This window comes from Cryptococcus depauperatus, chromosome 1 (genome assembly GCF_001720195.1).
Source record: "Cryptococcus depauperatus CBS 7841 chromosome 1, complete sequence".
Taxonomy (NCBI): domain Eukaryota; kingdom Fungi; phylum Basidiomycota; class Tremellomycetes; order Tremellales; family Cryptococcaceae; genus Cryptococcus; species Cryptococcus depauperatus.
The window spans coordinates 1093461-1107552 of record NC_089468.1 but is presented as its reverse complement, the minus strand read 5'-3'; the positions used below and the strand labels follow the sequence as shown (position 1 = coordinate 1107552).

At 43.8% G+C, this 14092-nt stretch overlaps 3 protein-coding genes across 3 annotated transcripts; 2 read left to right on the top strand and 1 right to left on the bottom strand.

Annotated features, from left to right (window-relative positions):
- Nucleotides 1-207: 207 nt before the first annotated feature.
- Nucleotides 208-1015, top strand: L203_100437 (60S ribosomal protein L10; the record flags this gene model as incomplete). The annotated part of the gene is made up of 4 exons (XM_066209896.1): nt 208-254; nt 311-655; nt 705-906; nt 959-1015. The coding sequence occupies 4 exons, from the start codon at nt 208-210 to the stop codon at nt 1013-1015; spliced, it is 651 nt and encodes a 216-aa protein (XP_066065993.1).
- A 2712-nt stretch (nt 1016-3727) lies between these two features.
- Nucleotides 3728-4741, bottom strand: L203_100436 (uncharacterized protein; the record flags this gene model as incomplete). Its single annotated transcript, XM_066209895.1, has 6 exons — nt 3728-3838; nt 3887-3973; nt 4031-4120; nt 4369-4509; nt 4562-4612; nt 4679-4741. The coding sequence occupies 6 exons, from the start codon at nt 4739-4741 to the stop codon at nt 3728-3730; spliced, it is 543 nt and encodes a 180-aa protein (XP_066065992.1).
- A 215-nt stretch (nt 4742-4956) lies between these two features.
- L203_100435 (uncharacterized protein) lies at nt 4957-13674 on the top strand (the record flags this gene model as incomplete). Its single annotated transcript, XM_066209894.1, has 19 exons — nt 4957-5188; nt 5235-5451; nt 5513-6111; nt 6163-7689; nt 7741-8105; nt 8152-8436; nt 8487-8520; nt 8569-9089; nt 9143-9460; nt 9517-10118; nt 10168-10973; nt 11020-11138; nt 11191-11431; nt 11490-11578; nt 11636-11778; nt 11830-12345; nt 12399-12893; nt 12961-13120; nt 13171-13674. The coding sequence occupies 19 exons, from the start codon at nt 4957-4959 to the stop codon at nt 13672-13674; spliced, it is 7773 nt and encodes a 2590-aa protein (XP_066065991.1).
- Nucleotides 13675-14092: the final 418 nt, after the last annotated feature.

Here is a 14092-nt window from a genome sequence, read left to right as displayed (position 1 = left end):
TCTGTCTTTTACTAACCACTCTCTTATTGTAAGTTATTCTTTTCGCTGTCAGTTTCGCCATACTTTATGATGTGCTGGCAGAAGAACAGGCTCAGGAGTAGAAGATTAGACGAATGAACGAGATATGCTTGGGAAGATGAGGATAGAATGCTGGAGCAATGTGGATAAGATGAGCAAGCACGCTAATCTACTGCTCAGTTAGTCAAAATGGGTCGTCGTCCCGCCCGTTGCTACAGGTATTGCAAGAACAAGCCGTGAGTGGATGATTGCATACTATGGGTGCTGTAAATGTATGCTGATCAAACTCTAGTTACCCGAAGTCGAGGTATAACCGTGGTGTCCCCGAACCCAAAATCAAAATCTATGATCTTGGTCGAAAGAGGGCCTCTGTTGATGACTTTCCGTTCTGTTGTCACCTTGTCTCTGACGAGTACGAGCAACTGTCCTCTGAAGCTCTTGAAGCCGCCCGAATCTGTGCCAACAAATACATTGTCAAGAATGCTGGTAAGGAAGCATTCCACATGCGTGTTAGGGTTCATCCCTTCCATGTTATCAGAATCAACAAGATGTTGTCCTGTGCTGGTGCGGATAGGTTGCAACAGGGTATGCGAGGTGCTTGGGGTAAGCCTTATGGCTCCGTTGCTCGGGTCAACATGTGTGTTTTCTTTAGTCTTTTGATGATAAATCACTAACTCTGTACCCAGCGGCCAGGTCATCATGTCTATTCGATGCCGAGACGCCAACAAGGCTGTCATCATTGAGGCTCTTCGACGTGCTCGATACAAATTCCCTGGACGACAGAAGATCATCGTTTCCAAGAAGTGGGGTTTCACTCCTCTTAATCGTGCCGAATACGAGGCTCTCAAGGCTGAGAAACAGGTTATCAATGATGGTGCTTACGTCCAGGTCAGTAAAACTATCATTGCATCGTCGTGGTTGCTAATGAGCAACTCTTTAGTTCCTCAAGCCCAAAGGTCCCCTCCTCAAGAACCTCCGGACTGCTGAACGTGTTTAAGGAGCTGACCATTTGTGTGGCTAGTCTTTGAGCTCCATGGACAATGTAATGCATCGTCTTTGGTCAACCATATTTAATGTGCAATCAGTTCTGTTGTGACAAAGGCCCGCATTATATCACAAACTAAGAAGTTGCCTGTAAGGTATATATGCTGAAGTCGTTGCAGCATTAATTTGTAACAATCTCGCTCTGAAGGCTCTAGGTATCGAGAGTTATCTGGTTAAACTCGCACCAAAGTGTATGCTTGAAAGTAGATTGTTTCCATCCAGTATGGAAAGGCGTGCTGATATTGACAGTGTCTCAAGTCCATTTTTGTTGGCGACAACTAATAGCTCAGATCTAACTGCTTTTTGATTGAACTTGGGATTGAAAGTTACAGTGTGCCTTCTAACCCTAGATCAAACTATGAGTGACCTTTTTTAACTATAGCTTAAATAGAATCATCTGTGATATCTTCTGGTTGAAATTACACAGATGCCAAACATACAACTATGTAGCGACAGTTGTACTCAAAGTTCCTCTGTTGAGTTAATTTCAACCCAAAATGTGCAGACTGCAAATACAAAGACGCCTACATTTTCCTATCCAACAATGATTTTTCTATAGAAATGGCGACAGATACCCAAGCGAATAATCCAAAATGCATTTGTTGAAATTTGTGAGTTGCCGTTGTAGATGCTTGTCCAAAACGTAATTATGGGTCCACTGTTAAAGGTTCCAACGACTTGCAGTTATCATCAAGACACCCTGGCAAAAGTTTCCTTCTAGTTGTCATATCTCAAGTATGTTGCTATGGACTAGAGCAATTTGTAGATATGTCAAATAATTATGTCCTACTCCCATTTTACTGTTAGGATCATGATTGCTGAAGGTCTGGTGGATTGCACAATTGAATGAACAAGTATTGGACCGACTTTCATAGGATCTTGTATATGTATAAAACTTTTCCACTAGTATATCAATCGTCAAATAATGAAATCCGCCTCTTTGCATGATTCCGACCAGCCTAAACAACACCTCCTCTCACGGCTTCTCAAGTCAAGTCCCAGTCTTGTATCAATACTGATACTTGTGTCATCAAACTTGATTCACCGTTGCTCCAATAGCATCGCCAAGCTTAAAGCTTCTACTTCACCCAACGTTACTTGGAAAATAGCGCTCCTTAAGGCGAGAGTCTCAATAGCTTTTCAGGTCGACGACGAAGGCTAAATACGATGACAAGCTATAAGAATCTATCATTTTTTAAGCGATTAGCAGTGTATTTCTGACTAATCAGTGGAAAGATCGATCAGCTGGTAAAAACAGATTTCAAAGGCTCAAAGATCAACATGATGGTGAAATAGCAAAACCATATTCAAGTAATATCAATTTGTAGGCATTAGAAAAAAGCGACAAAATTCTAGCTGTAGTTTTTCAAAAGGCGCAGGAATCGGCTTAGGCAGCTGGACGTGTTCTCCAGGTCATTGCCCAACTGAAATGTTGGGCCATAGTGTTGTACAAAGCATAGTACTATAGCAAAAAATGAACGATTGGTTACTGCCATCTATGCTGTAATATCCAAACTGAACTCAATCTCACTTGTCCTTTACGCTGTTGCGGCATATGCAGATAGTTTTGGCGCATTCTGCATCTCGTTGCAGATGTTTTACCAAGTATGAAACAGCCAGCTGCCCTTGAATCCTTGATGGTTATGTTTTGATATTGGGTATCCTCCATGTACATGATGGTGATTGATTCCACTCATTATAGCTCATTCCCGATAATGGAACGAAAGGGTTTGCAAATTCTGAAGGGAGCCACGTCCAGCATGCAAAATGGGGTCGACGGTTTAACAAGTATCTTGGAGAAAGTCCTCCTGTCAGGGAATGATATGCTGAGGTTAACTAACTTGTGCTTTCATAAATTGAGAGCCTTGGAGAGCGTCTTCATTTTGCTACGATGGTAAGAATTTGCTGCAAAAGACGACCAAATCGGGTTAAAACCATCATGACCTGACTTAATGTCGGAAAGGCTTTTAGACCATGTACTCACATGGCTTATTGTTGCGTACTTGTTGTGCTCCAGATCGCAGTTGCGCCCTGATTGAGCTTTTGCGGAACCTAAGCTATGCTTCTGACTCTTGAGACACGAGTTTGAAGAAACATCAGACCAATGATACAAACTGTCTTTACCCAGGATCATATGTCCAATCAGCTGTTTTGTTTCCTGCACAAATACTGGGCATGTTGTTCATCAACTTTGCGTTCATCTGCTTTGGTTCGCGAAAGAGATAAATTGAAAAACTATACTTGAAGTCTTCATATATCCAGGACCTTGTCTTCAAGTTAGCTCAGTAAAGCAAAAATGACAAATACAAGAGCAACTTCGCACAACTGTCAGCTGTAGATTCAAAAAGGAATTGAACTGTCGAAGGGAGGGGCGCGGGTCACAGTATAATATATTGAGAATGGCACAATCAAAATCTTACAGAGCGGCTCTGAGAATTGAAAATAAGCTGTAAAATTGTAATGGCGAAATAGATGAGGAAGCGATTGAGCCTTCCAAGTATTTCAAGGGGACCAATCAACGTGTATAGACACACGCAATTTGAAAAAAAAGCAATGCCTCTTATCGCCTCCGATACCTCAAGTTCAAAGACAGATGGGACCATTCCGATACCATGTACACGTTGCATGCCGCAGCCGCAACAAATCCATCTCAAACCCATCACATCTAGGCGACAAGTTTGACAACACCACCAGCTTCCTTGATCTTCTTCTCAGCCAATTGGGAAACAAATCGAGTCTGGACAATGAAAGGCTTGTTGATTCGGCCCTTGCCCAGCTGTATTCAGGTCAACAACGAGGAAATAAAAATGGACGAAATACGCACCAGCTTGAATTTACCAAGATGTACGAGATCGATAACCGGAACAGTACCCTCGGGAGCATCAACTTGGGCTTCGGGAAGAGTAGCGAGCTAAGAAGCAAGTCAACTTTTATCCTGTCATATCTGCATCTGCTTGTAAATACACACCTTGTCGATATTGATAGTCGGGCGGTAGTAATGGTTTTTTAGAAGATGATAATGTCGCATACCGACTTTACCAAAGTAACCAGGGTGGTACTGTCATATGGGGTCAGTCTCCGCTTTGAACAATCTTCCAGCCACAGCAAATCAACGTTTCTTTTGTTAACAACAAGTCTCTCTCCAAGCAGGGTTTGAAAGCTAAATTCGCTCTCCAGCACTGCTCAAAATAGGTTCTCCAATACCAAGATATCTCAAATTCCCAGAATTTGACATATTTTCAATCACCACACTCTCCTCATATGACTTATCAAGAAACTTCCAAGCCCTTGAACTCCTCAACTAACCTTGTCAAAGTTGGTCCTGTGGTGATGCTGACCACCGGCCAAACCACGACCACCCGGGTGTTTCCTGTGCTTGCCAACTCGACCGTGACCGGCAGAGACATGACCTCGATGCTTTCGGGTATTGCTGAATCGGGTCGGCATCTAAGCACAATCAGTTTTTTTTTGCTTTTATAACAGCACGAGTATTCCTTACTTTGGGAAAGTTTTGAAGGATAAGAAAGAAAACCAGGTACTTGTCGACAACCTTGGACGTCAACCAAGAATCCACTATCTAAATTTGATTCCGTTGATATTTCCCGACAAATTAAACAGTGGCAAGTCGCTTAAATCCGATGAGATCGATGAGGCGGTCAAGACCGCTTTTTATATTCATCTTAAAAGGTAGACTGAATTAAAGTTTTGACGTTCCGGATCCGACGGTGATGTCCGCCTCTAAAGATTAAGCCATGCAGTAACAATTGTTGGCTTTGTTACAAAGTCTTACTGTTTTTCAATTTTAGAGAGTTTAATTGATTCGATTTGAATTTACAAATTGACAATATAGCGTCAACCAATAGACTGCTCGAAAAGCTACTGGCCCAACGTGGCATGTCATCAAATGCAAAAGTCGGCTCGTGGCTGGAGCACAACGAAAATGGACGGTCACAAGATGGAGACAACTATGATAATGAGGAGAAAATTGAGCAAGATATTGCGAGCGGCATGGGAAAGGAAATAAACTGGGACGTCCTTGCAGAGCAACTAAGGCCATCGTTGATGAGTGGAAGCAAGAAGAAGAGACGGGCATTTATATCCTGCAATCTCTTTGTGAATGCAGACTGTATGTATTGCGTTGTTCATGAATCAATCAGCTCACAATATCATAGCTCCTCCTCCGGCCCAAGTGTCTCTTATAATGACAGCGCTACTGTCGTGTCTTTCTTCTTCAATTGATCTTGATCATAGCGAGGATATCGTTGGTGTACTCAGTGAATTACTGCTGAGGGATGAGCGACTAGAAGATGAAAAGAAGCTCAAAATTGGCGACAAGCTTGTTAAATGGACCTTAGTGGAGGTTGAGAAAACGACCAACCCTGCCAAGACGTATGTTGGCGTCACTACCCCGTACATCAATAGTGGTTGCTAATTTCTGATGAACTTGTAGAATCTCTCCAGTAACTTTATTTCCCTTTTTGCTCATCACCTTATCTCTCATCTCCGCTCTATCCGCAACCCGCACACCTGCTGATCAATTCATTCTGTCCCAGCAAGGGAACGACCTCTTCTTAGCATTGGCATTGGTGCTAGACTCAATGCGATTGGGAGAAGTTGAGGTTTCGTCTCAAGGACGAATATGTAGATTAAGGAAAAAAGCCGAAATCCGACTATGGAGAGTGTTACGAGAGCAGCGACTGGTTCTGCCTACAATATTACAATCTCTTGTAACGCGCACATATTCTTCTCCGGCCCGATTATCTATCCTCATAAATCATGTCATTGGTGTATGCCTGCGTTTGAGGCCTTTGAAGAAAGAAGAGCGTGATAGCTGTCCAAGTGGCAAAGAGATCATCGAGAAGAAGAAGGATGCTGTCCTCAGCTTCTATTCTTCAAACATACTAGGGGCCAAACATACTGTTCCTCGGCACTCATCTTTAGCTTTTGGAGAATTTCTAAGAGAATTTGTTTCCTATCAAGATCTTTCAGAAACCCTAATTCCTCTGTCAGAGAAGTCGCTGCTGCGTTCACCCGAGATCTCTCTTATGTGTATGTCATGAACATAGTGGGATAAATTATATAACACTAATTCTGGCACAGTAACCGCAGACCTTATTTCGGCCAGCATATATGATATATCGTCCTTGTTACCTGCTAAACTCATCAACACTACCCTATCAGCTTCTAAATCATCCAATGGAGAGATACGCCACAAATCCTTGTTATTAATGAAGGCAATCCTCTCGAAGTGTTCTGACATAACTGTCCAAGGCAAAATCGCCAATGAAGTTGTTTCTCTTCCAAAGCTTGGCAAAACAACGAGTCCTGAACATCGAGCAACTTTGTTCGCGATTCTTTCAGAGATACCGGCCTCAGAGTCTACTTCAACTATTATCGTGAACATTCTTCCGACACTCATTGCTAAAGAAGGTAATGCTCTTGCCTTTGAAACTTTGTGTTCCGCTTTGTCAAATCACCTTTGCCATGCTCTCATTTCTTCTGAGCCTTTTTCGGCAGCTTCCATGCAAGCACTGGTCAAGGAATTCAGCTCCACGAAGATTTCTATTCGCCGAGGTCTGTCTAACGCTATTGGACAATCAATTTGGAAAGTTAAAGAGAAGGGCTTGCAGTTTTCTCACGAAGGTCAAAAGCTCATTGCCGCACTGGACCCAGTTCTAGAAAACAATCTTAGAATTGCTGCCTCTTGCCTACCAGCCAATGCATCTGGCTTTTTAGAAGGATACGTCGCAATAGCTCTTGCCATGGGGCCTTTGAAAGGGATTTCAGCGGCAAGTAGACTTAACAATAGTCCTGTTATGAAAGATCTTCTTGCGGTCACCCCCAAGCCATCCATCATCCTCAATGACAAAGCTTATCAGCGATTACCATCAGTCGAGGATCATTTGTGGTTGTTGCGGTCTCTTGCAGGACTTATAAAGAGTGCTGGAGAAGATATCAATACTGAACAAACAAAGACTGCCGTGGGTCTGGCTTTCATTCATCTGACCTTTGACTCGAAAATCAGTCGAATTAAGAGAGATATACTCAGCAGCCTTTCAGAGCTTGCAAGACAGAAGCCTCAAGTGATCAGCGACATCATTCGTTTAGCTCTTCACTCTTGGCTAAGTACTCAAGACAAGCGTCGCGCTGCTCAAAAGGCTAATGCCAGTGATGAAGGAGATCAAATCGTAAGCAAATCTCAGGATATTGGTCGTCTTCTCTCTGCAATCTTTGTTGTTGGACCCGACATTAAAAGGCCTGTTCTTGAAGACCTCGCTGTGGACTACATTGTGCTCACTCATCATCCCGAAATTAGCCCTGATGCACAAACATCTTGGATAGGTTTAATACAGGCTCTTGGTTTAGATCCTGCAACTGTCGCAAAAGACAAAAAGGATAAAATATTGACGGTTCTTTGGCAAGTGGCCGGGACGCCGCCTTCGGACTCGAGAATGGCTGAAGCGGCTTATCATGCCGTCACCACACTTGCATTTATCTCTCCCTCTATCTATGTCAAGGCATTCGTGCAACAGCTCAAACAAGACCTCGATCCTGAGTCTTTGGCGTGCATTACGTTAGAAGAAAGAGGCATTTGGGCTACACCTAACGATACAACTTTCGTTGATGGTACGTTTGCATCAACTATCACATGCGAGTAGTCACTAAATTTTTGCATAGTGTTGAACCAAAGGAAAAGCAGTATAATTGAAAACAGAAACCGCAAGGATTACGCTACCGAAAAATGGGAGCAAGAAGTTCGTGAAGCCCTTGCCAAGAAGCGTGCTGCCATTCAAGGCCACAAGTTGAACAAACAGGAGCAAGCCTTGGTGTCTGCCCAGCTACTAAAAGAGAAAGAAATTAAAGATAGAATGTGGAAATTACAAGCAAGATTGATAAGGGGCACGGAGATCGTTGCTGCCTTAGCAAAGACAGAAACTGGGGAGGTTGGTAAATATGTTGGCGAAATGGCTACATGTCTTCTAAGGAGTGTCTTTGGGCCTGCGAGTTTCTTCGTCATTCCTCGAGCGTTCCAGATCTTTGAGGTTAGTTTGACAACATTGATATACAAGAAAGCTGAAATACACATAGCAACTTGGTTCACTTGCTTCGGAAAGATTAGGCGAAACCAGACGAATTTTAATGGCTACCATTCTTCGAACGTATAGCATTTCAGTTGTCCCTGCCGATTATCTTGAGGAACCGATTGGCAACGTTATTACTCGTATTCTTCATCAGATCCATTTCATTGCCGAACAGAGCCCTTTGGATAGTGTCACATACTCGTTGACTGCTCTTCTGTTAACTAAATTAGTAGAAGCTGGCGGCATCGGAATAGAGGCGCAGAGTGAAGGCGCGTTAGAGCAATTGACATTAGTAGGTCAATCTCTAGTCACTTTGGAGTGTAGGACGCTGAACAAAACTAGGTTGTTGCTATTGTAGCTGCCTGTGTTGGAGAATGTAAGGAAGAAAACCAGATGCGAAGGTGACGAGCTAATGTCAAGGTAGTCTCCAACCCTACTTATCCTCGGCTGCAAACCATTTCCGCACTCATTCACATTCTCACATCATACAGCAAACTCACAAAAGATACGGCTTCCGTCCTTGCTGATCTTGGTGCTTCTATCAAAGATGTGGCTAGTAACTCTGAAATTCGCGAAATGATCTCAGGAACTCTTTCAAAAGAGTCCTACGTTCGCAACGCCGCTTTACAAGCTCTTCGGCCTGTCGATATCACCGATTTGGATTATCTTGAGGAATTATGGATTGTCATGCATGACGAAGATGAACAGAACGCTACTCTAGCATCTCACATTTGGGAAGATAATGGTATTGACTTACCAGAGAACTATCTTCAATCTCTTCTAGGATATCTATGTCATGACTCGGCGGCTGTCAGGGTTTGTACCGCCAAGGCTTTAGCAGAGGGCGCTGAACATTATCCTCAACAAGTTGAACCCACTGTTCAAGGATTGAAAGACCTTTATGTGGAAAAAGCTAAGCTGTTGGTGCCTGAGTACGATCAATTCGTTAGTCACCTTTCTATTTTTATGAAAACAATCTTTCTAAGTGCTGTGTGTAGGGTATGGTGCTACCCGAGACTGTAAACCGCCCTGATCCTTGGGAATCTCGCGTCGCTATTGCTCTTGGTTTAGAGCATATTGCGCCTCTACTTACAACAAGTATGATTGCACCCATTTATGACTTCTTTATCAAACAGGAGACACTTGGTGACAGACATTCTGCTGTTAGAGGTGCTATGCTTAACGCAGCTATCAAAATCATTGATTTGCATGGCGGCAGAGCGGTTACAAGTCTAATGAAAATGTTTGAAGATTTCTTGGCTACACCCACATCAGTGAGCGAAACAGGCGATTATCTCAAAGAGGCCGTTGTCATTGTAGGTCGTGGTTGAAGCTTTTTTTTATAGTGTTGCTTGTGCTTACGCAATTTTAGCTTTTCGGTCGTCTCGCTCGTCACCTGGATTCCACGGATGAACAAATACCTAAGGTTGTTGACCGTCTTGTTGAGGCACTTAACACTCCGTCTGAACTTGTGCAATCAGCTGTAGCTGACTGTCTTCCGCCACTCGTCCAAAATATGTCGGAAGAATGTGAATACCTTGTCGATCGTCTTTTTTCTACTCTCACTACTGGTGCTAAGTATGCTGCTCGGCGTGGTGCTGCATATGGGCTTGCGGGCGTTGTAAAAGGAAGAGGCCTTATGAGCCTGAAAGAGTATGACTTGATGGACAAACTGAAGGATGCCACGGAAGACAAAAGCGCTTACCAATCTAGACAAGGTGCTCTCTTTGCTTATGAAACCCTTTCGGGCACATTAGGCAAGATCTTTGAACCATATGTCATTGGAATCATTCCTCAGCTACTGGCTCTTTTCGGCGATGCCAATACAGATGTGCGAGAAGCTACACAGGATTGTGCCAGGATCATCATGTCAAGGGTCTCCGGACACTGCGTCAAATTAATGTTGCCGATATTGCTGGATGCTCTGGAAGAGAAGCAATGGAGAACTAAAAAAGGTGCCATAGAGTTGCTTGGGTGAGTGGACTACATTGTCTTCAAGACAAGAATGTTGACAGTTTTCAAGGGCGATGGCGTTCTGTGCTCCTCGACAACTGTCTCTATCCCTTCCCACTATTATCCCTTATCTGACTGGTGTGATCAACGACTCGCATGCCCAAGTCAAGTCTGCAGCGAACACTAGTTTGAAGCGGTTCGGTGAAGTGCTTGAAAACCCCGAAATTAAGTCTATTCAAAGCACGCTTATGAAGGCTCTTGCTGATCCCACAACGAAAACTAATACTGCTTTGGGAACCCTTCTCAAAACTACTTTTGAGCACTATCTTGACGCCCCTTCTCTTGCATTAGTAATACCAATCATTGACCGGGGATTGCGCCAACGAAGTTCCGAGACTAAGCGGAAAGCTGCTCAGATTGTTGGTAATATGGCGTCTTTAACGGAAACTCGTGACCTTGTCCCTTATCTTCATCAACTCATGCCCCTTGTACATGATGTCCTCATTGACCCCGTGCCAGAAGCTCGAGCTACGGCTGCAAAGTCCCTGGGTACGCTTGTCGAGCGACTTGGCGAAACCAATTTCCCCAACCTTGTTAACGAACTACTGCAAACTTTGCGGTCCGATACAAGCGGGGTGGATAGACAGGGAGCAGCTCAAGGTCTCAGTGAAGTCCTTTCAGGTTTGGGCATGGAGCGGTTGGAGGGTTTGATGCCAGAAATTATATCCAACACTGCAAGCGCAAGGCCATACGTCCGAGAGGGTTTCATTTCCCTCTTAGTTTACTTACCAACGACTTTTGGACACCGATTTGCTCCTCATTTGGGAAGAGTTATTCCTCCTATCCTCAATGGCCTGGCTGACGATTCTGAATATGGCAAGCTTTTTCTGAATCATTTGGGTAATAATTAATGTGCTTATAGTGCGTGAGGCGTCTATGCGTGCGGGCAAGATGATCATTGCCAATTATTCGGGCAAAGCCGTCGACCTATTGCTACCCGAATTGGAGAAGGGAATGCTGGATCCATCGTGGCGTATTAGAGTGAGGATTCAAGATCACATATAAGCAATCTACATAACTGACGTTTCCGTAGCAATCGTCCATTTCGCTCACTGGCGAACTTCTCTATAAAATCACAGGTATTAGTGGCAAGGTTGAACTCGAGGAAGAGGACGCTCCTACTCAATCAGCCGACCATGCGAGAAAGGCCCTCCTTGAAGCTTTGGGTTCAGAAAGAAGGGATAAAGTGCTGGCAACTCTGTATATCGTTCGACAAGACGCTGTGGGTATCGTTAGACAGGCCTCAATCCATATTTGGAAAGCTCTTGTACAAAGTGAGTGCCGTATACAACTGTCAGTCATATTGAAAACGAATTTGACGAACATTTATAGACACTCCAAGAACTACCAGAGACATCCTTGGTGTTCTCATGCAGATGCTCATGTCTCTTTTGAGCAGTTCCCATGTCGAGCAACAGGAGGTGATTATACTTCTCGATTCTCAGTTTCTCTCTGTCAATGACTAAATGTTTTTATAGACAGCATCTCGTACTGTCGGAGAACTTTGTAGGAAGAATGGCGAGCGTATTTTCGGAGAAATTGTTCCTATTTTGCAGAAAGCTACTCTCTCTATCAGCCCAGAGACCAAAAAAGGAGCTTGTCTTGCCTTCGCCGACATCATGTGCGTTACTGTCGCGCTTCTACTGATTCAAACCTGATATTGTATGCTCAGGGCATCAACCAATAAAGATGTGATCTCTCAGCACGAAAATGTCATTATTACTTCTATAAGGACAGCCCTCGTTGACTCTAATCCCCATGTTCGTGCGGCAGCCGCTCAGTCCTTTGACTCTGCCCAGCATTACATAGGTGCAAAAGCCATTGACCAGACTATTCCAACATTATTGGAGGCTATACGTCATCCGGGAGAGTCGTCTGAAACTGCTCTACAGGCTTTGCAGGAAGTTATGAGTGTGCGGGCTAATAGTGTATTCCCTGTACTCATACCCACGCTCATCGCCCAACCTATATCCGCTTTTAACGCTCGGGCCCTCGGACAGCTTGTTAAAGTTGCTGGCCCAGCCCTCAACAAGCGATTAGACACTGTCCTTACTGCTTTAGTCCAGTCACTCGAGAGCGAGAGCTCTGGCGATGTGTTACAAGAACTCAAAGCCGCCGTTTCATCCCTACTGGAAGCAGTTGTGGATCCTGAAGGTGTTCATGTTCTGGAAATGTTACTTATTGGTTGGTATGTGAATTTCCTTGACATGAATTGAAGTTAATGCTGATGTGGATAATAAGGGCACGAGATGCTAATCCTACAAGACGAGCGACAGCCTGCCAAATCTTCGGTATCATGTGCCAAGTAAGTGAAGCTGACACATCTGAGTATAGAGTCGATTGGATTCGTGTTCTTGTAACTCTTTTCGATGACAGTACCGAAGATGTCGTCGCTGCTGCTTGGGAAGCCTTGGATAATTTTGTCAAAATTGTAGACAAGAGTGAACTTGAAGATCTGGTTGTTCCTCTTCGCCGTACAATTGAATCTGTTGGTGCTCCTGGAAGACCAGTTCCTGGTTTCTCCAGACCCAAAGGTGTTCAATCTATCGTTCCTATTCTGCTGGGTGGCGTACTCAGTGGTACTCAAGAACAAAAGGAACAGGCGGCTTTGGGTATTGGAGAGCTTGTCCAAAGAACTACAGAAGCCGCCATCAAGCCTTATATCATTCAGCTTGCCGGCCCCCTCATCCGGGTCATTTCTGGCCAGGCCATTGCTCCCCAGATTAAAACTGCGATGTAAGTACAATCCATTCAATTTCCATTGAATAGCATGTATAGGCCTTACTTGTTTACCTTTTATTAGTCTATCCACTTTGACTGTGTTACTGCAAGAGGTTCCACAGCTTGTCAAGCCATTCCATCCACAATTAACAAGAACATTTGTCAAATCTGCTCAAGACCCTGCATCTCTTTCTGTACGAAACAAAGCCGCGGTTGGCCTGGGTGAATTGATGAAATATCAGGTGTGCAATCTTATTTGATTATATCGCAAGTGTTGCTGATCCATTGAAAGCCTCGCGTAGATCCCCTTATAACCGAGCTCATTGGCGGCGTTCAATCAGGAGACAACGATATTGCACCTTCTATGGCTAATGCTCTTGCTGCAGTGTGCACAACCGCAGGAAAAAACATTGGTGTTGCTGCTAAGGCTTCTATAGTTGAGTTGATAGAGGATGCCTTTGAGGAAAGAAAGAGCGAGAACTACAATCAGACTATTTCTCGCGTTGTTGCAGGTCTTGCGCAAAACGATCCTACCTCTATCAATACCATTATTGATAACTTCCTTGCTCCCGCTCTCCCACCTACTCCTCTCGTAAGCATCATGATTCTTACTATCTTAGAGGAAGCTCCGGATACTTTCTATGAGCTTGACTGCGTAGAGGAGATTGTGCAGAAGGTGATGGCAAGTCTGAGTGCAGATATTGCGGGGGCAGCTCGACCCGCTAAGGAAGCTAGAGATTTAATGAGGAAGGGCAAATATGGTGATGATGAAAAAGTACAGAGCTTACTCAAATAGGCAATGTGAAGAGAAAGTTGAAAGAATGGTCACCAGGGTACTTTCATTTAGTTGGTAGAGTATAAAAAGAGTCGTGCGTTTGGTAGGCATCAGGTGTATAGGATATTCCTACATACTTAGAAGCCGCTTTGCATTGAATATCTTAAAAAGTGAGATCAATTGTGATGCGTTATAGAATTGAGGATCAAGCTCAAGATATAATAATAGTGATGACATGATCAAGTACTGAGTTATCAACTATACAACAATGTGGACCATGGTGTTTCCCTTTTCCGTTTCCAACATAGATACTATGCGATACAATGGGATCAAGTCATACCCTTAAAGAACTTCATGTTTTTTCTTCTGGCTCCACTTCGTCCTTTTATGATTGATCAAGTAGGCTTGAAAAATCGTCGTCTACGAGATTCACGACTAT